Here is a 22,554-nt window from a genome sequence, read left to right on the forward strand (position 1 = left end):
GTAAAGTGCCTCCTTAGATATTTTCCCCCCTCCATGTGGAGGGGATTTAGCCATGACACAAAGTTTATAAGTCTAGCATGCTTAGCAGCATATCAGTTAATAATTTACAAAACTATTTCACGGAATATCACTCCTCTAGTTAGGGATTTTATACTAGCTCAATCTTAAATCATGGATGTAATATAAAATTACCATGATGATCCTTCAAAGCAGTACAATAACTTTGATGTATCTGCCATACAGATTTCTCCATGTGACTGAAAGAAGCCTTCTCCTTCTCAGGAATGGCCTAGCTTAATTTTCTTTGTATTTTCCCTAGATATCTTGATGTATATCAGAACCAGCTCAGCTTCTCCTGTTGTCAGCAACAAGTACATTTCCTAGTTCACACAATGGGAGCAAATCTCCCATTCTTTGGGTATTTCTATACTGCAGTCATAGGGTGTGATTGTAGCTTGTGTAAACATACCCAAACTAGCCTTACTTTAGCTAGCTGGGGTCCCAAAGCAGTGAAGCTGCGGCAGCATGCGCTTCAACGTGGGCTCAGAGCGTTGGGTAATTGTCCTTTGTCTAACAAGTGGTAGAAATGGTGGAAGTGTTAGTAAAACAGGTTACAGGCATTTTTACCCTTGTGGGGATTCAACTCTGAGCAGATTTAGATGACTTGGTGATTAAAAAGTCTGTGCTCTGAAGGCACTTATTTATATATACATATGCTAAGAGTGCTTCTCCATATGCTTTGAGTATCCTTGACATAACTTAAAAAATTCAATAAAATAATACCTAACCATAATGAACCTGCAAGTCAATTTAAATTATAAACATTACCACTAGTAGACAGCTTCACTGGTTCTAGACCAGTGGTTGGAAAAATGCTAGTATAAACAAGGCCTGGTACTTCATATTGCATGGCTTAGGGCACTTTGCTTGTAGTCTCTTTACAGAGAAGCAAAGTCTTTGTCACAATAAAGTCCACAGAGGTTGATATCATAGCCTAATTTCATTTGGAAACTAATCTTACCTTTACATAGGAAAAAGAAGGAAATGGATTGTTTTACTCTGCAGCAATGTCAGACCTCCCAATGGGAGTTTCAAACCCTCCCTCTTCCTTCCTCCTTCAGAATATATAGAAAATGAATCATGAGAGGCCGCACGCAAAGACAGACATAGTAGTGATAGAGGTTAGCATGGCCTCCCATTACAAACAGCTGACACTGCCTTGCCCAATCCTTTTTTGCATCCCAGTCACACCACCATAAACGGTGGAAGCAGCATGAGCAGCAGGGATAGTGTTTAAACAGCTATGTGCAGAACTACGTGGGTGAAGGGATCTTTAAATAACTAGAAGTGGGTCTTATTCCCTGGCTGTGTCAACGTGAGTTGTTATTCCATCCTACAGAACAGGAGAAGTTAGCCAAGTGTAATTCTGAGTACTGCGGCTGTAAGCAATGAAATGAGATCATTTGCTGCTGCTCAGAGCTTTCCTAAATCTACACCATAAGGAAGCTGACCTGATTGTCAATTTTTACTGCATCCATTTAAAATCTTGTGGGCACCAGTGAGATTGGCAAGAATCAAGTCACTTTCATTATGCTGATGTTTGAGGAAGCTCTGAGCAGCAGCAGAGGCCACGTGTGGGAAGATGGGACCTAAAACTGATGGAGGGGGGAAGAGTTGGAATAGTAATAAATATTATCCCCCTCTCCTTGATTTAGCTAGGAGGCTCTGGGGTGTGCGAGGAACAGAGAATGCTGCTTTTCCCTTCCAGTTTCTGGAGAAGTCAGGGTTGGGATCTTCAAATTTATCAGACTGGACCTTCAAAGAGGAAAGAGTCCAGGGTCAGCACCCTAGCAGGAAACCCAAATGTTTCCCAGCAAGTAGGTGGGATGGACTGTGTTTGACTAATAAATTTAATCCTCTAGCTAATGTGGCAAGGAGGAGGAATTGGGTGAATTTTACATACCTTATGTAGCCTCATTTACACTAAGTTTTACTGATATATTTTAACCAAAATAGCTATAGCCGTAAAAGCCCTAGTGTAGATTGTTACACTGATATAAAAATGCCTTATAGCCGAATATCCTATTCCCCTTCCTATGTGTGAATAAGATAAGCACTTTTATACCAGTATAACTTCATCCACACTAGAGGAGTTGTACCGTTTTAACAGTACTGTTATAGATAAAGCAGCACAACTTTCTAGTGTAGACAAGGCTTGGGGTGAGGGGATGGAATATTTCAGAAAATAGAAATAGGGTATATAGAGGGATTTTGGGGAAAGAATGAGTGAGAGACAGAAAATATAAGGCAGGAGGGACAGGAAAAAGGATAGCAGGAGATGTAGGGATCAGAAGAAGGGGAGAAAAGACAAATGCACATGAAGAGATGCACCCTGATTTATTATAGGAAAGAGAAAGTGGAGTGAAGCCAAGAAAAAAAAGTTCTTACCACAGCAGGAGAGGCACAGAAAAGTGCACTTCTTACATTGTCAACTTTCTGTTGAATAAATAAAAGTCAAATACAGTACACAATAGAGAATATAACTGTTCTATTCTCTTAAAGTGCAGATGATTGACTGTAAGGAGCCTGAATAGTATTGATAACTTTCACTCTGGTTATTAAGCTTAGTGTACTAATTAGTTGGTGTTGTGTAAATAATATTTAAAATTTACACTTCTAATAACTAGAATCACAGATGTGGTGAACCATTTCCTCTCTAATTCAGGGGTGATGAATAGGAAGGGTTTCGTATTGTCCCCCTTTGATAAGCTGTTTTACATTTAATATAGCTCCTGTCCTCCAAAGACCTCGAAGTTCTTTACAACAACAGATTAATCCTCATAACCCCCATATGAGGTAGGAATTTGTATTAATTTTACAGATGAGTATAAACTGAGTTACAAGAAATTTTGTTGCCCAAGGTCACGTGGAGAGTCAGTGGCAGATCTTGGATATATTATAGGCATTTGCCTTTCGATGATTATAGGAATTCCCATAAAGATTCAGACCAGTGGATAATCTCTTCCAGTATCCTGACTCTGGAAGTGGCTACATACTTCAGAGGAGTGAAAGCAGTGCTGCAGTGGACAATTATGGAATAACCTGCTCATAGGGATTTCTTCCTTATCCCATCAGTTAGTGATTGTCTTAAGCCATACAACTGGAGTTTACACACCTTTGGGGGTGGCAGAAATAAATCCTTGTATTAGTTTTGTTGCCTTTCAGTTTCATGGAATAGTCACATGTTCTTGTATTATGAGAAGATAAATCTGGTATTTGTTTGCCTTCTCTAATGCCATTCGTTCTTTTGTATACCACTCTCATTTCTCTTTTCTAAACAGTTCCAGTCTGTTCAATTTTGTGTTATACTGAAATCTTTCTGTGCCGCTAAATGTCATTGCCCTTCTCTGAATCCCTTCTATTTCTGCTATATCTTTTCGACATAGGTGACCGGATCTGAACACAGTATTCCAGGTGAGGGTATACCCTTGACTTATATAGTGGTGTCATTCTCTTTTCAGCATTGTTTTCTGTCCTATTCTTTAAACATCATAAAATTGTCTGTCTGCCCCCCAGAAACACCCCCCCCCTTTTTTTTTTTTTTGATTGTTGCTGCACATTGAGCAAGTATTTTAATTGAGATGTCCACAATCATGCCAAGGTCTTTTTCCTAAATGGCTACAGTTAATTTAGAACCCAGCTATGTTCATGGGTATTTCAAGTTATTCCTCCAGTGTGCATGATCTTTCATTTGTCAACACTGAATTTTGTCTGCATTTATGCTTGTCCATTCATTTAGCTGTTTGTTAGCACCATTTGAAGTTTATTAACTTAAATAATTTTATCAGCAAATGTTGGTCCCTCAGTATTCATCCCCTTTTCCAAAGCCTTAACTATAATTAGCAACACTTGTTCTAGCATGTAACCTTCTGGATCTCTATTGTTAAAGCATTGTACCATCTGAAATATTGATAATTTATTCCAACTTTCTAGCTATTAATCAATTGTGGACATATGATAGTAATTTACCTTTGTCTTCATGACTACCTAATTTACTTAAGAGCCACCAACAAGCCTTTATCAAAGACTTGCTGAAAGTCCAAATTGTCAATTAGGTCTCTTTCGTTTTGTTGACATTCTGTAAGTGGTGCTGGTTTGTCTTTCTCATATAATTATAACTCTATTTTTGATTATAGTTTCATCCAGTTTTCCTGATATTTGAAAGAAGGTTTATTGGTCTGATTCTCAGGATCACTTCTATTTAGCATCTCACTATTTAGCAATAAGTAAAATATTTACTGTCCTCCAACATTTAAATGGCTATATTTTGTTAGCACTTCAGTCACTTCAAGTTCCACCTTAAGTCATTGATGTATACCATCCAGTCCTAGTAAGAATTTGTTCTTAAGTTTATCTGTTTGTTCCAATACTGCTACTTTTGACACCTCCATCTCTGATGGTACCTAATCTTTATTACCTAACAGAGTAACTCTTGGATTGGTATCGTCAACATTTTTAGTGGAGAAGAGCAAATCCGTTTATTTAATTTCATTGCAATGTCTCTGTCCTCCTCCATTGACTCCCTGGTAGGCTAACAGTGTTAATATTTTAGTACATTTAATTGGCAAAGAAACAGTCTAAAATTGGCATCTGATTAATTCTCTATTCACCATCTTTTTTTCTGTGTTCTCTGTGTAACATTGATTACTTTTAACATACACAATATCAACTGTACCATTTTGTACCTGTTTGAGTTCTTTAGTGAAACTTGCTGTTTTAGCTTTGCCTCCAGCCAGAAAAGACTACCTTTTTTTCTGAATTCATGTAATTTCAATGAGTGCATTGTGTCCTTAACTGCTGGATGCAAAGGCCTGGTGAGTACATACTGCTGCCGGCAGATTATTTGTAAAAACAAATGCAGTGACATAAACCTGAAACTGAAAAGCTGTCCAAGTTGAGCTATGAATTCCTGTCTTGCAGTTTGGGGGCTATTGATATGTTGGACATTTAGCAGCTGCAGGAGTCAGGCTTGTTAATGGAGTCCCTTGTTTGTGTCAGCTGAGCCAATTAGAAGTGTCTGGTTTAGCCAACAGGAAATGACACTGCAGCTAGTACCTAAATATAGCGCGTGCGTGCGTGCACGCACGATTACATACACGCTTTCTCCTTCTCAGAAGGTTCCTCAGAAACTGGAGGAGACCCATCCTATACAACTGAAACAGAGCTGGCACAACCATAAACTCTCAGCATTAAAAGACGACCGAGTCGTTTTTGCTGTGAATATCAGTTCACAGTATGAGGTCTCAGGCTCCAGACGTGAGAACCATTGTCTGTTCTGCTCTCATTTTTAAGGGGGTGAGGGACAGGAGTATTCACACATGAGCTTGTCATTTCTTGGAAAGAAAGGAAACACTTCAGCTCATTTGCTCTTTCAAGATAAATACTTCTAAGGGAGTGAGGTCCATGAAAGACTTCCCTTTTAAAAATAAAATACTTTTTTTTGTTTGTTTAAATGCAAGAAATATAAAATCTGTTTTGGTCAAATGAAGTAAATGGTTCTTGTACAGCATGTGGCAGCTGGTACTACATGTATGAGTTTTTGACATCTTTGTTAAAGCCAGAGTGTGTTGGTGTTTCCAGTAACTGTATAGTCCATGGTAGTTGTTGAATTTTCATTGTGGTTTGGTGGAATTGAGCAGTGAGCCCTACGCTAATGAGCATTTTGGGATTGCGTTTGAGTTGCACTGATGTACTGGAAACTGAGATTGTATCAGCTCTCCCAGGGAACTTTGCCCTTGAAATATCCTCAGAAAGATAAGTAATATTGCCAAACTCAAACATTCAAAAATCATCAGTCAAGCCTCAAAAAAACCTGCAAGATTGACTTTAAAAATACTATTTTTAAAAATAATTTGGTATTATTTCCGCTGACTTTTGATATTTTAGGATACACTCAGGTCAAGTTTTCAAGCCTCTCTCTGCAACCCAGAGTGCTAGAAACTTACCTTAAAAACACAGCAAAAATAAAAAACTGAGATTCTAATGCAGTCATACTATTCCAGGAGTTGGGACTTTAAGAAAAATACCAAATATTACAGGAGTCATGATAAAATCATGAGTTGGCAAGAGTTACCCTCAAACCACTGAAAGATGATTTGGAAATCAACTAATTTGAGGGTATTTTTTGAGGGTGTGAATAGCTGCTACTTGACACCTGCAGAACAAACTTATTTTGCCATGTAGCTAGCTATTTTCTTAGTATAGATGCTTCTAGCTCACTTAATCCTAGATGGGTGCATTATTTTTCAGATATTACTTTGTCAGTAAAACGAATTGTCTCCTCCCCCAAAATTGTTTCTAGCCCTCACGCTACATGTTTGATCTTTATGGACATGTGTATTGGCACCCACAACCTTCCACAAGTCTAGAAAAGGTTCATTTGCACTGTTTTGAAATAGAAGTGCATGGTTGACAACCGCTTGACTTTTTGGGAGTAAGCCTACCGAAATGACCTATCCTTTGGAATTCTGTGGAAGAGGAAAGATGTGTAACAATCATATCCTAAAAGTGACTATTTTTAGCTTCTTCTTTCCAAGCACCCCCAATATGCAGAATATCATTTTGAAGTTATAAATTACCGTAATTTAATATTTGAAGATGCACCCTTACCTAGACCTCATTACAATTCACATTTACTGAGACTTAGTGGAATCTGTTCTGCTAGTTGGGATGTAGCTGTAATGGATTTATCATCATAAGTGTGTACACAGTTCCTCAGCTATCTTTCAAGACTTTGTGCTGGTCTATACTAGAGTTGTCTCAACCAAAAAGTCAGCTTTTGTCAACCAAAGCAGTGGAGGTGTACACACTGAAATGCTCCCCTCACTGATGTAACTCCCCATCTATGCTGACATAATAAAGTCACCTCAAGAGGTGTAGGGCTTATGTCCATGTAGTTAGGGTGACAAAGTGTCAGAGTAGACACTGCCTTCCATACATCAGCTGTTGGCTGTCCTTCTTGTCAATTCCATGGCTCTGCTGGAGCTGTGAAATTGACAAGAAATCCAGGCAGCTAGAACCCAGCTTCCCCTGGCTCCCAGCTGGGCAGGGAGAAGGCAGGGGCCGCTTGCCCCAGCTCTGGCAGGGCCAGGAGTCTGTGGGGCAGTCGGGCTCCTGGCAGGGAGCTGCCAGTGGAGTCTGAGAGACCAGGCTCTCAGCTCCCCTCACTGCCCCTCTTAGGCCGGTGGAAGTGTTTCTGGTGAGGATGCACACCACCGAGCCAGGGTGGATCATGTGGACATCAGCCATCATAGTAATTAATGTGGTGGCTGTAAGTCAACCTAACCTAGGTTGACTTACCTTTGTATTCGAGACAAGGCTTTTGAGTCCTTTCATATTGCCTCTTTTGCCCCAGATTGTCATTGTCTGTAGTTTTGCTGCTATTCCAGTGTGGTGGTAATATACATTTATTTGCCATTATTTGTTCTTGTTATGAATTTGCTCAGCTATCATAAAGCAGGTCACTTTTGCAAATATTAAAAACTTCAGCTTTGTGAAACTCAAAGGACAAGTACTGCAAGTGGGCAATGTTTGCAGCTCTCTTTCCTTCCACCCAATAACAACCTTCATAATTGCATAGTAATAGTCATTTTTAGATTTTTCCCACTGCGGCAAGTTTTTATAACCAATTCTATTAATAATATTGACTTTTTTTCTTCAGTCATTCTTATTCCTCTGATAATCCCTAAAGGTAGACCTACTCTTATTTATTATCAGGTTAAAGTTGTTGGATGGAACTCCATTCAGAGTTTAATTGGCTGGAAGATTAAATTGAGTGATACGCCTTTATTCTTCAGGGGCTGATTACATGGTCTGCATAGCATTCCCATATCCTGTGAGCAAAACACCTCCAACATGACTTTCCTACTTGGTAGTGGAAACACACCACCAGTAGGATACTGGGATAACTCTCTAATGTTTAAATGGAAGTCTTTTATGTCATTTTAAAATGTATTTTAAAATTGATAAAAAGATCCACTTCTCTAGGTGCTTTTATTTAAACAATTTGCTCCTTTCCTCTCCAGGATGCTTCACAATTACTGGTGTTTTTAGGGGAGAAAGATGAAGTCTCTTGTTCTGTAACAATAAATGAACCATCTCCACTCAGATTATAATTTAAGAATTGCTGTCCTGGAAAAGAGCAGTGGGTCATCTATCTGAAATTGACCCTCTAAAAATGGCAATGCCAAATGCTTCAGTGGAAGGTGCAATGTCTTCATAATATATTCAGTTGTTTGCTAGTGAGTTATAGAGGGATTTCCTTCTTGACTTCAGCTGGTGAAAAGTTTAAAATCATAAAGCATCCAAATGTGATAATCTCTAGGTTCTTTGTATGAGCCTGGTATAAATCTGGCTCCTGGAACGTTGTATTTGGTTCTGGGCAGTTTGGTACCATACATAGGTTCACGAGTTGTCTGGAATTGGGGAAGACGCAAAAAATGATCAGAGTGCCACAAGGTTGACATATTGTTTCAGAAACAAAGGGGCGGAGGGGCAAGGAAAAGAATACATAAGTCTACAAATGTTTGGAAGGGTGTTGGCACTGAGGGAGAGGAATTCAGTCTAGTGCAACAGTGTATAATTAGGAGTAACAAGATGAAACAAAGGCTATGTCTTCACTGCCAAAAAGGTGGTGGTTTGTTTGTTTTTTAAACATAGAGATAGCTGTTGATGTAAAATCCTAGTGGAAACAAGGCCCTGTAATTTTTACCTCAGTATGGTTGATCAAGTTCAATCTTGCACTCCCATATGAAGTAAGAACTACAGGGGTTTGTCTGCACTAGGATTTTACATCAGGACAGTTATTTCAGTGTAAAACAAAAACCAAAAAAAAACCCCAACAACGTTTTTGTTTCAGGCCCACCTCCCTTAATCTCTTCACCTCAGCATCACTTGACCTCTTCTCCCTTTCAGCATCCCATCTCCTTAGCTGATGCCCTCTTGTCTAAACTCACCACACAGAAAAATAGTGGAACTGATGTGTTTGCTGCCATCGCATTGTTCACTCGGCTTGTGTTTTCCACCTCTTCCTGTACCCTGCGACTGGCTCCTCTGTTTAGATTGTAAGCTCTTCAGGACAGGGTCCATCCTTCTGTTCTGTGTTTGTATAGTGTCTATCACAACAGAGTCCCAGTCCATAATTAAAGGTCTCCTAGGCACTACAGAAATACAATTATTATTAACAGTGATAGCTTACATTTCCTCTTGCCTTTATTTGGCTATCAGGAAAACTTCCTCACCTCAATTTCTTTTAAACTATGAAATATTTTCCCTATTCAAACAGAGAGCTCTTTGCCTTAGACCCTCCCCATACCACTGATTATTTTTTGTTGCTTGTAACAAAAAGTTCACTCACCATTAGGTGCCCCCTCGTAGCCCGGTGTGACATCACAGCTCTCTGGTTGGGCTAGCACCCCTGCCAATGGTCGCTCTGGTGGTCTCTCTGCCTCCGGCCAGGTAACCATCCTTAGTTCACCCCTTCCAACATTCCAGTTGTCCCAACTAAAAGTCCAAAAATGTCTTTAACAGAGAAGTTCTTCCACCGTCTGTGGGGCTCCTCCTCAGCCAGTCTTTGGCTCAGCATACAGCCCTCTTGCTGGACTTGATGATCTTTTCTAGGAGCTTGTACCAAAAAGCCTATGGTCCTGTACCAAACAGGTAGGTCTGTTCCTTTCCCTTTGCTGTGGTTTTCCCTGGGCCACTTCCTACCTCTTGTCTCAGGCTCCACTCTGGGGCTCCAAGTCACTTCCCTGCTTTAGTCAGGGGCTCCCAGGCTTGCCTGCCTGGAGAGCTTTCCTGCTCTGAACTTTCTGCTTAGCTCTGACTTCAACTCTTTCCTCAGTGGGTTTTATCACCACTTAAGCTTGGCTGTCTAATGCCTATGGGGAATTGCCTGGTTACCCTCATGAGGGGCTTATTCTGTAATCAGGTTGGTTTAGCCCCAGGCTCTCCAGCACAGAGAGAGATGAAAAAAAACTATTAGTTGGAGGATGGGGGTGGGGTTGTTTGTTTTCACTTTTATGCATTTGACAGCAATTTGTGTAGAAGCATTTCCCAAAGTGTGGGGCATGCCCTTCTGAAGGGATCCAAAGGATTAGCTGGAGGGTGCCGCACTTAAGTCTCAGCTTTTGTTTTAAAATAAAACATTAGTCTCCAGGTGTTGTTGTTGTGAGGAACATTTCCAAAACCTTACTGGAATGTAACTGATGCAGAATTGTCTGCCAAAATTTGCAGAGCTTGAAACAATAGCACTGAACTGTGAACTGCTCCATTCATTTCAAGGAGTGCTAATTCAGATGCTACTGATGACACTTTTGATGTCAACATTAACTACATTTCTTAGCAAAGCATTTAAGAAACGTGAGGAAGTGTTCTATTATGAAGAGCTACACTTGTATTTCTCAAAATGGGGTGTGTGTGGAAGATTAATATAGGGGAGTTGAGATGGGCTGGAGATCTGTCAGTTAAGGTGTGTAGGCCAGTTGGTTTCATTTTCCTGGGGGACTCACCCCCCAAAAACTTTGGAAAAAAGTGGAGTATAGTTAGGGCTCTTCATTTAACAATGGCTGAAGTATTGAATGCCTTTTTTGTTTCAGTTTTCACCAAAAAAGTAACAGTGATCGGATGACTAACATAGTGAACATCTGTGTAAATGAGGTTGGATCTGAGGCTAAAATAAGAAAAGAAAAGTTAAGAATTACTTAGACAAATTACATGTCCTCAAGTCAATAGGGCTGATGAAGTACATCCTAACATACTTAAGGAATTGGCTGAAGAGATCTCTGAGCCATTACAATTTGTGGAGGACAAGAGCAATTCTAGAGGATTGGAAAAGGACAAATATAGTACCTATCTATAAAAAGGGGAATAAGGACAACCCAGGGAATTATAGACCAGTCAGCTTAACTTCGGTACCAAGAAAGATAATGGAGCAAATAATCAATTTGTGAGCACCTAGAAGAAAATAAGGTAATAAGTAACAGTCAACATGGATTTGTCAAGAAAAATCATGTCAAACCATCCTAATATCCTTCTCTGACAGGGTTACAAGCTTTGTGGATAGGGGGAAGCATTACATATGATACATCTCAACTTTAGTAAGGCTTTTGATACTGTCTCACATGACCTCATAAACAAACTAGAGAAATATAGCTTAGATGAATCTACTATAAAGGTGGATACACAACTGGCTGGAAAAACTGTATTCAGTAGTTATCAGTGGTCCACAATCGAGCTGGAAGAGCATATTGAGTGGGGTTCTGCAGGGATTGTACCGAGTCCGGTTCTATTGAATATCTTCATAAATGAGTTAGATAATGGCATAGAGAAGACACTTATAAAGTTTGTGGACAATAACAAGCTGGAGAGTGTGACCCATCCGTGCCCAGGGCAGCCACCTGAAAATGCCAAGGTCCAGAGCAGGCTGCAAATGGAGAGCAGATTCTCCCAGCACTGGTGGATGGCACTGAAGCCAGACTTCCCAACCAGCCACAAACTGCACTTCTGAATCCTCATAGAAGCCAGTATACAAATGCACACAGCCCTCTTTACTGCATTTCAGCTCCAGGCTCCCAAATCAGCACTAGGTCCAGTAAAGAGACCACTTATTTAAACTCTATGCTCTTTACTAAAAAGGTTCCCTCTGACCCCAAGGGGTCAGCCACAGTACCAGTTCAATATAAGTTTGGATCTTACCTAAAATACCACCTGCCAGCCAGTCCTTTAGTAACTAAAACTAAAGGTTTATTGTAAAAAGAAAGAAATAAACCATAAGAGAAATGTTAAAGGGTCAAAGCAAATACATACAAATGATTGAAAGTCCATATACATCAGATTTCTAGAAGAAATGTGGAGTTGCAGGCTTGTACAGTTCCTCTGGTATACATCCAACACCTGGATGGGCCTTAGTCCTTTGGTTCAGTTGCAAGTGAATTGATCCAGAGGCAGGTATATGTCAGTAACAGAACAGGAACAAAGGCAAAATGGTTTCTCTGGTTTGATCTTACATACCTTCTGTCCCTGGCCATGAGGTCTTGTGGAATGTTACAGGACCAAAATGGACTTCAGGGTCACATGGGCAGGTTCTGGTGACTCATTAGTGATGTTGGCTTCTCCCCCTGGGCCCCTTGCACCTGGGAATGTCTTAATGGGCCATTAAGCAGGCCATTATTCTGCAGCCATCCTGTCTGGGGTGTTGCCCAGGCAGCACAATTTGAAATACAGATATCTCAAATATATTTATAACTTCCATTTCACGTATTACACATGAACATAAGTATTATCATCTTACTTAGCATATTATAACCTTCCTAACAGTACCTGACATGGCATATCTCACATGAATTAATATGATTTTGACATATTGATGTCAAACAATATAACACATGCTCCCTCCCCTCTTCCCCCCCATCTATCCAGCATGACAGGGAGGGATTGCAAGAGTTTTGGAGGATAGAATTAGAATTCAGAATGATCTTGATAAACTGGAGAAACGGTCTGAATTAAACAGGATGAAATTCAGTAAGAACAAATTCAGAATACTACACTTGGGAATCCATTGCAGAAATACAAAATGGAAACTGACTTCCAAGGAAGGAGTACTGTAGAAAAGGATTTGGGGGTTATAGTGGATCACAGTCTGAATATGAGTCAACCATGTAATACTGTTGCAAAAAAAGAAAAAAACAAACATCATTCTGGGTTGTTTGTAGTAGCAGAAGTGTTATAAGCAAGACATGAGAAGTAATTCTTCCACTCTACTCAGCACTGATAAGGCCTCAACTGGAGTATTGTGTCCAGTTCTGGGCACTACACTTCAGGAAAAGATGTGGACAATTTGGAGGAAGTCCAGAGGAGAGCAACAAAAGCGACTGAAGGTCTAGAAAACATGAGCTATAAGGAAAGAATGAAAAAAGTTATGTTTATTTAGTCTGGAGAAGGCTGAAGGCGGACATGATTACAGTCTTCAAGTATGTAAAGGATTGTTATAAAAAGAGGTAGGTGATAAATTGTTCTTCTTAGTCACTGAGGACAGGACAGGATAATGGGCTTAAATTGCAGCAAGCGAGATTTAGGTTAGACATTAGGAAAAACTTCCTAACTGTTGGGGTCGTTAAGCACTGGAACAAATGACCTAGGTCAGCTGTGGAATCTCTGTCATTGGAGGTTTTTAAGAACAGGTTAGACAAACACCTGTCAGGGATGGTACTTAGTTCTGTCTCAGTGCAGGGGTCTGCACTAGATGACCTATAGAGGTCCCTTCCACTTCTGCATTTCTATGATTATTGGTATTTACTGATTTCCTGCCGCCCTTCCAATCCAGAAAGTTAAATAAAAATCACAGCCCCGTCCACTTCTTTTGCACAGGGGGAGGCACAAGACAGTCAGAGAGCTAGATTACAGCAGCCCAGACTGTCCCACTGCTGTAAGGAGGGAAGGGGTGCACCTTATTAGTAATGACTTCCCCTGCCAGACAGCCCCCTGGACCTCAGCCCTTCAGCACAGGAGTGGATGGGGCTGCACTGAAGGACTTGGATCAGGAGGGGGCTCTGTCCAGCAGGGGAAGTGGATAGGTCTGTGTGTGAATGGTCTCAACTGCCGAGAAGAGGCTCCTTGCCCAACTTGCTGCCCTACTGCGATGCTACAGCAACCACCAACCCACAGTTACTCTTCTTTGCAAGCAGGAAGCTGAATGCACAGGGCACAGAGCCCTGTCCTCTTTCCCTGCCAGACGGGACCTGCACAGGGGAAGCAGACATGGCTGTGCTAAAGGGCCGGCAGGGTCAGGGGGGCTCTGTCTGGCAGGGTGCCAGTACTCATGGGCTGCACCTTTTCACTCTCCTCTTGACTGGCCTTTCACCGTGGGTCCATTTGCTTTCTCCATGCAGTGGGGGAGAGTGATGGGCAGGAGCTGTGTCCAGGCAGCTGAAACCACCCAGCTGCTGCTGGGAGTGGAAGACTTCCTCAACTGTTACATGGTGATTACACCTTCCCATCCCCCACCCACTGCCCTTTGTGGTTTTTACCAATTTTTCTCTCATTTTAAATTTTTTTAATAAAAGCCCACCAGTTCCTGGGAAATTTAAAACAGAATCTGAAAAGGAATGGCCTTAAGTATAGTCGGTTTCAACTCCTTCTCCCTGGCTGATAGTTTTGCTTAAATTGTTACAAACATGAATAGGAATGCAGAGAAACCCTTATTAAAAATTACAGGAATTTCAAAAATTTCCTTTTAAAAGCAGCTCTATAAAAAAACTGGTTTGTTTGTTTAAATTAGTCAATTTAAAAATAATCAGTTTGACAGTGCCCCTTGGAAATAATAAGTGATTTGACATGTATCTTCATAAACAAAAAAATGTAGGTTTACTGTGCTGCCTATACTTTTGGTCTTTTAAAAAGATTGAGTTACGACCAGAATGTCCGTGTCAGCACATTTTTCTATTATGGCTGTTCACTACTCTAGCTTTTGTACATCTTACTCATGCTTTTAAAATGTATTTAATGTAGTTCCTTGTGGATTTATGTAAATAGCATATGAGCAGTTGTATGTGGTGTAGAAAATGACTCAAGCTGGGTGGCCCTTTTACTGATGGTGTAGTGGATCATTTGAATGAAAATTGTTTCCTTGAAGAAAGCATGATTCTTACGGTCTTAATTTGCTAAACCTAATGGAAGAAGCCTAACTTGCTTGATGCCAGAGCTGTTTCAACTTGCAATTCAGTCTCTGCCTCCTCCTTACGTTGTCCAGAGCACACTGGGACGCTCCACCTTTACTGCACTTCTAGCTATAGTAGCTAGATGCACAAAATGTATTTTCTCAGTGATGACTCCTCTTGCTCCTGGAGTGCTGCTTTTCCCATTGGTTCCCAGTCATGTGAATAATAATCATACGCACATGGAATGACTTGTGCTGGGAGTGGAATTCTAAGATGACTTGTGTCTAGCAGTTCTTTTTGCTTGTTATTGAGCACAGCATGATTCTGGGGACGGTTCTACTACAGTCCAGCACTTATGGCAAAGAGGAGAACCTGCTTTGCTGCCTCTGCAATGAAGCCTCTGATTCTGGTTTATCTGATTTCACAGGTATGGTGCATGGGAATGATACACAGCATACTCTCATTCCTATATTGCTATGTATGCTGGACTTGAAAGGAAACAAAAGTCTCTCACTCTCTTGTAGTACAAGATCAGCTATAGTAGGTCTGAGGATTTCTGTTTTTGTCTAGTTTTTTTAGAGGATGGTTAAAATGTGTTCTATTGAGCAGTCATACAGATTGTATTTCAGAGGAGAAGAGAACTTTAGTGTTTGATCTGATTCTAAAATGTCAGGTTTAGGACTTTTAACTTTCTTTCTGTTCCATCTTGTGCTGGGAAGAGATGTAACAGTAGTGTGGGAAAAATGTATCTAGCAAATTAGGTGAACAGGAAAGTGAGTGTGCCAGGAAGGGAGTGAATTCTATAGTGAGAACAAAGAACAGGAAGGGGAAAGGGATGGATGACGCACAGCCTTTTTCCTTGATCAGAAATGATGTAATTAGAGTGTGTAAAAGAAGTGATTTTCTAAATTGTAAATCTTCACTGTGGGGGAGACTAATGCAGTAGTACCATAACATTAATTACTTTATGGGTAAGGATAAGATTGTCACGGAAGTCACAGATTCCATGACTTTCAGAGATCTCTGAGACATTTTCCACTTCAGCTTCAGCTCCAGGCCCTAGGGTGAGGTGGCCGGAGCTCTCAGCCGGCAGGGGCCCTGCAGATCTGAGTGAGCCACCAGCCTTGGAGCTCAGCTGCCATGGGTGGCAGGGACCCCGGAGCTGTCAGCCACCACAGGTGGTGGTGAGTGCTGAAGCCCCCCCCCAGGCTTCAGGTGTTACCCATCAGCCCCTACACCACCATTATTTTTAGTAAAAGTCACAGACAGGTTGCGGGCTTCCGTGAATGGCTCCATGTCTAGCTGGCAACCGGTCACAAGTGGAGTTCCCCAGGGGTCGGTCCTGGGGCCGGTTTTGTTCCAGATCTTCATTAATGATCTGGAAGATGGGGTAGATTGCACCCTCAGCAAGTCTGCGGATGACACTAAGCTGGGGGGAGTGGTAGATACCCTGGAAGGTAGGGATAGGATACAGAAGGACTTAAACAAACTGGAGGATTGGGCCAAAAGAAATCTAATGAGGTTCAACAAAGAAAAATGCAGAGTCCTCCACTTAGGAAGGAAGAATCCCATGCACAGCTATAGACTGGGGACCAACGAGCTAGGCAGCAGCTCTGCAGAAAAGGACCTGGGGGTAACAGTGGATAAAAAGCTGGATATGAGTCAGCAGTGTGCCCTGGTTGTCAAGAAGGCTAATAGCATATTGGGCTGCATTAGGAGGGGCATTGCCAGCAGGTCACGGGAAGTGATTATTCCCCTCTATTCGGCATTGGTGAGGCCGTATTTAGAGTATTGTGTCCAGTTTTGGGCCCCCCATTACAAAAAGGATGTGGACAAGTTGGAGAGAGTACAGCGGAGGGCAACAAAAATGATAAGGGGGCTGGAGCACAGGACTTATGAGGAGAGGCTGAGGGAACTGGGCTTGTTTAGTCTGCAAAAGAGAAGAATGAGGGGGGATTTGATAGCAGCCTTTAACTACCTGAAAGGGGGTTCCAGGGAGGATGGGGCTAGGCTGTTCTCGGTGGTGGCAGATGACAGAACAAGGAGCAACGGTCTCAAGTTGCAGTTGGGGAGGTCTAGGTTGGACATTAGGAAAAAGTTTTTCACTAGAAGGGTGGTGAAGCACTGGAATGGGTTACCTAGGGAGGTGGTGGAATCTCCTTCTTTAGAGGTTTTTAAGCTGAGGCTTGACAAAGCCCTGGCTGGGATGATATAGCTGAGGTTAGTCCTGCTTTGAGCAGGGGGTTGGACTAGATGACCTCCTGAGGTACCTTCCAACTCTAATATTCTATGATTCTATGAAATTTTGTTTATTGCCCATGACCTGTCCATGACTTTTACTAAAAATAACCGTGACAATGGTGCAGCTTAAAGTCAAAAGGAGCTAGACTTTAAAAATTAGAGGCCATTTTGCTGTTCTTTGGTATGTAATACTTCTCTTACGAACATGCACAGGCCTCCTAAGCATTCAAGAGGAAGTAGTGGTAGTCCCTACCTCTGCTGTGAATTGCTGCTGGGGTCTCAGCATAGTTCCACAAATGGTTTAATGTGGGTAGTGTTGCTTCAGGCTATGGAATTAGCAGCAGGTGGCATACCTCCTGCTGCCTTTGGTCTGGGCTTTTCCCCTGGTTAATGTGTCTGCCACTGAGCTGGGTGTGGAAGGGCTAGAAGATCTTGATTGGTTTTGTTGCTTGATTCAGCAGCATTACGAACTGACTTGATATTCTACTCCTGCTATGAAGTTATTAAATACATTCATAGTAACTGAATATGCATCTGCTATAGTCTTAAATATGGGCTGGCTACTCGTTTCATTAGCCACCAGGGCTTGAATGGAAACACTCATTTTTTATCTAAAACTATACTTGATTGTAAAAGAAAACTGTATGCGCTTTGTTTAAAATCTCTGACTTAGAATCAAATGCTTAATTGAAACCAGGAAGACATTTGCACCCTGGTTAATGTAATTTGAGGCTAAAAGTACAAATATCTTTAAAGAGAGTGCAAGCTTTCACCACACACATGCAGCATTTCTGCTTCTTTAAGGGAGGACAGTCTGTTTGCTAAAGTAGAGAGAGCTGGGAGTTAGACTTCCTCTGTCACAGACTTGGTGTGTGACCCTGCCCAAGGCACTAAAACACTTTGAATGCCTTTGATGGAAGGCACTACAGAAGTGTAAAGAATGTATTATTTAATTACTATTTTTACTTCATAAAGAAAGCTGCTTCTAGGAGTTGGTGTTTGTTGCCACCAAAACAGTTCAGTACTTAATTATTTGACATGTACTGAGACACCAGCAGCAATTCACAGCAGTGGTGGGGACTACCACTACTTCCTCTTGAATGCTTAGGAATCCTGTGCATGTTCATAAGAGAAGTATTACATACCAAAGAACAGCAAAATGGCTTGATGTTTGAAGAGTAACTCTGAACAGTCATTTAGATTAGGGGTAAAATATTCAAAATCACCTAAGGGACTTAAGAACCTTAACCCCATTTTCAGGTGATTAGGCAGATAGGAGCCTTATTTTCTGGAGGAATAAGGGGCAGGAGGAAAGAAAAAACTGCTAGATGGAAAAGCTACACACTCAGCTATAAGTAGTAGTGCTGGGGTAGGGGCATTTGTGCTATAATTTATCCACTGGGATTTTTTCATGTTGTCTTGTTGTATCAGTTTAGTACTTCAGCATTCTCTAAAACAAATCAATAATAAGACTAGAGCAATCCATGTACAAAAACTATTCACATACCTGCAGTAAAGCATTAGGAATGAAAATAGCACTAGCTTAATACCTAGCTGCTTCTTCTATTTGTTGCTGGTTGTTGTAACTTTGAGCCTGATGGGTTTTGCTAGTTCACGTGATAACTTTTTGGTTAGGCCTGGTATGCAGGTTACTCATCAGTCACAAGATCAGCAGGTTATGCTGGCAAAGGACACAACTTCTGTGAGACCTCAAATACAGATCTAGTCACTCTAGAAACAAGCTTACAGTCCCCATGAGAAGCATTTTTGTAGTTTCATGATAATCTCTGCCAGCATAACCAACAGAGTATCTGTAAGTGCCACTAATAAATAAAGGTTTGATAAATTAACAGTCAAAACCTGTTCAGTCATGTTTGTTACAGTAACATGAAAATGTAGGGGGCGGCGTCAGGGAGGAGAGTAAAGTGAAAAAACTGAATGCAGATCCCAGGAAAATCCCTATGTTTTGGCTTCCTGGCATTGAGCCTTGCCCTCCTGAATCCATGCCAGATGTTTGCCTGCTTCTTGGACCATGCCCATGCCCTTTCATGTTTGTTTCTCACTGGCTTCCCCTTGTCCCCATCCTGTATCACATTTAAGCGATCTGTCCAGTCTTTCAAGGCTTTGCACAGACTAGCTCTTGCTTTAGAGCAGGGGTGGGGAACCTTTTTTCTATCAAGGGCCTGATGATGGCCCTGGCGGCGGGGGAGAATTCGGCGGCGGCGCGGTTTCACAGCGGCGGCGGGGTTCCATGGGGGGCGTGGGGCAGTGTCCGCCGCCGAAAAGGGGCAAACCAAACAAAAAAACCCCCCCCCCCCCCCCCCCACGCTGCCGCCGCGAAACCGTGCTGCCGCCAGGGCCAAACCAAATGATTTCGGCCCGCAGGCCGGATGTTCCCCACCCCTGCTTTAGGGTGTCTCTCACTCTTTTTGCTGTCTCATTCTTCCCATGTTACTAAGTTAATGACTCCTTCATGCCTTATTCCATCCTGTCCCTGAATTTCTAATATACTAATTTAAAAAAAATTCTAAATTGTTGCCTTAAATATTAGTGTAGTCCCAAACTTGTCTCTGTTTGTATTTCATTTCTGGGAACATTGTTTACCCTTATTGTATCATTTTAAACTTCCTAAAGTGGTTGATCTTGATGGAAACAAGGCATTTGATTTCAGTCTGACTTACGTTTCTGGCCACTCTTTCTAGTTCAGCTTCTCTAAAGAGGAGAAGAAAAATGTGTAAAATGATCATATGAAAAGTCTATTTCTCATCAACCTTACCCTCACTTCATCTTTAGAAATGTGTATGCTCCTCTCTTTTGTGGAAAAACTTCCAAAATGTAGGGGTGAGTCTGAAGAAGGACTGCTGGAATTCAGTTTCAACAGAAGTTGCTATATATTTTCATATTCTTTTATAACAACTCTGACATACTCTGGTCATAAAGGCTTTGTGTTTCCTGGATTGATACACAACAGCCATTCTCGTAAAATCCATACTTCCTGTTTCATGCAGAGCTCACAGTGCAGCAGCAGCAGCACTTGTGTGCGCACTGGATTTTGACATTCACAACTGTTGTACATAGAATAAATTCCCTCCTCTCACTTGTTTGTCCAGAGGCACTTCACCGCCCCTATGGTTGTGATGTTGAACCCCAGGCACTCAATGAAGCCATCAGGTGGAGCTCTAAGGAGAACCTGCTTGGAGCCACTGAGAGTGATCCCAATCTCTTTGTTGCACTTTATGACTTCGTGGCGAGCGGCGACAACACACTCAGCATCACTAAAGGTAAGGCGTGCTGTATCCTTTCAGCATTTTCATATGGCTCTAGCTTGTTCTCATCAAGGTGTTGATTCATAGACCTGTGATAGCTGGGCTGGTAGCATGCACCTGTCCAAACAGCCCTAAGTTAGAGGGAAAGCATGGCTCACATGGTCTGTTATTTCTGTCTGTACAAGGGGAAAGGTATTTTACACTAAGGCTATGTTTATACGCAAGCCACTAACAGTGGCACAGTTGCAACACTACAGCTGTGCCATTGTAGCGCTTCAGTGTAGAATTCACTACAGAAGCAGGAGGGGTTCGTCCATTGCTGAAGTTAATCCAACTCCCCAAGAGGCAGTAAGAATTTTTCCATCAGTTTAGCGCTGTCTACGCTGGGGATTAATCTGCCTTAACTACGTCACTTAGGATGTGGATTTTTTACATCCTTGCTCAATGTAGCTGGATGAGCCTAACTTTTTAGCGTAGACATGGCCTAAGATGGCAGCATTAACTTCTCCCTGCAGAACTATAGGTAGCTTCCTTCAGCACTAAAGCTGTGGATTTAACAATGAGAGAAGAATATAGTAGAATCAGTTGTCATTTCATTCCACCAGAGAGAGTGGAAGAAGTGAATGTGGCTGAAGTACATTATGCTCTTGCATGAACTGCTGATAGATTTGTGCCTTGCAAGCAGGTGTTTTTTCTTTGATTTATGTAACAGGGACCCCTGCTGGAGAAACAATTTATTGTAGAGATTACTATCTGTAGATTAACATACTCACTGGTGATCCAATGACCATAATTACTACCATCCTAATACTCCAAAAATCACCTACACTTAACCTTCCCATTGCAGTGTGAGAAGTTTCATAGTTTTTCTTCAGAAATAAGTAAACTCAGGGTTAGGCCTGCTAGTATCACTGTATGCTCTTCAGCCTTGGTAACACGGTGCACTGATTAAGGGGCAGTTAGCATAAGCCTTGGGTGCTGGGCATTAGTGACCAAACTAAATTTGGCAGATGGGAAGTTGATCCCTCACCTGCTCTGAAACTGTAAGCTTTCAAAACACTAGTTCTTCCTTGCTCCCCTGTCAGAAGCTGCTGATTTTTACAAATATCTCCATCCCCCCAGAAAACTAATCCCAGCCACTGCTGCCAACATGCACACACATGTTTTGGAAAAGGATGAATTCTCTGAATAGTGTGGCTGGCACAGAGGACAGGTAACTTAACTGCCTGAGGAGCACTGTGATACTAGTACTGCGATCTAGAATCTCATGGTCCTACTGGTAATATAGGTAGGCCTTTTATTTTTCTGTAATGACACTTTTCAACTTTACTACTTACATTATCACCCATATACAAACTTCACTGTCCTGCTGCCTCAATGCAATGGAAATCAAGGGCGTTTTTAAATACACCAGAAAAATATCAGCTTGGAGGTTTCTTAGCTCTACAGTCAATGGATGCTAGAAAAACGTATCCTACTGTACAACCATTGTAAAAGAGGTTGATTTTAAGTTCTCAGTCTCCTAGGAAAGAATCAGCTCCCTGCTCCAGAAATCTACACCAGAGGAAGCGTTGGAACTGGTTGGCATATGTGGAAATTTAGTTGCATATTCGTTTTAGCTGAATATCCAAAACTGGAGTAATTGGGGAATAGTCTTTTAGCTCTTCTGCTCCTCAAATTTGGAGGTTGTCAAAACTATTCTCCCTCAGCTTCTAAAGCTAGGGTGAAAGCTCATCTGTGTTCACTTTCTGAATTTTACTTTTTGTCTACTTCAAAAATTATATGGCACATCTTGGGATGGTTGTATTAAAGGGTCTTTGCCGAAGATTTGAATTCTCTAGCCGCAAAGGCTGGCTTAGTTAGCTAGTAGTATGTGTACTAGAAGAAGACGGACCTGATTTTAACTTGTTTTTTTTCCCTCTAATTTTGTCCCCATCCTCAGGTGAGAAGCTACGAGTCCTGGGTTATAACCAGAATGGTGAATGGAGTGAGGTCTGTTCTAAGAATGGGCAGGGATGGGTGCCAAGCAACTACATCACACCAGTGAACAGCCTGGAGAAGCATTCCTGGTATCATGGGCCAGTGTCACGCAGTGCAGCAGAATATCTGCTGAGCAGCCTCATCAATGGCAGCTTCCTGGTTCGTGAAAGTGAGAGCAGCCCAGGGCAGCTGTCCATCTCCCTCAGGTACGAGGGCCGCGTTTACCACTACAGGATCAATACCACCGCCGATGGAAAGGTAAGACCCTCTCTAGGGGACACAATGGGAAAAGAAAATAGGGGATGTCTTGATTACCTTGTCTTGTACAAGTGAAGGGTGAAAAAAAGTATATT

At 41.7% G+C, this 22,554-nt stretch overlaps 1 protein-coding gene across 4 annotated transcripts in view; it reads left to right on the top strand.

The window, feature by feature from the left end:
• ABL2 (ABL proto-oncogene 2, non-receptor tyrosine kinase) overlaps positions 1-22,554 on the top strand; it is an 84,179-nt gene that overhangs the window by 31,119 nt on the left and 30,506 nt on the right. For 2 of the 4 annotated variants that reach the window (XM_067532469.1, XM_067532471.1), the window contains exons 1-3: positions 14,241-15,141; positions 20,066-20,236; positions 22,164-22,459. In XM_067532469.1, coding sequence (XP_067388570.1) covers positions 15,033-15,141; positions 20,066-20,236; positions 22,164-22,459 — 576 coding nt within the window. In that variant the 5' untranslated portion in view covers positions 14,241-15,032. Of the gene's footprint in view, positions 1-14,240; positions 15,142-20,065; positions 20,237-22,163; positions 22,460-22,554 lie in introns of those variants that run through there. The other 2 variants (XM_067532467.1, XM_067532470.1) reach the window with 1 other exon arrangement.

This window comes from Emydura macquarii, unplaced genomic scaffold (assembly GCF_026122565.2).
Source record: "Emydura macquarii macquarii isolate MOO-44397 ecotype Brisbane River unplaced genomic scaffold, CSIRO-AGI_Emac_v2 contig_3287, whole genome shotgun sequence".
Taxonomy (NCBI): Eukaryota; Metazoa; Chordata; order Testudines; family Chelidae; genus Emydura; species Emydura macquarii.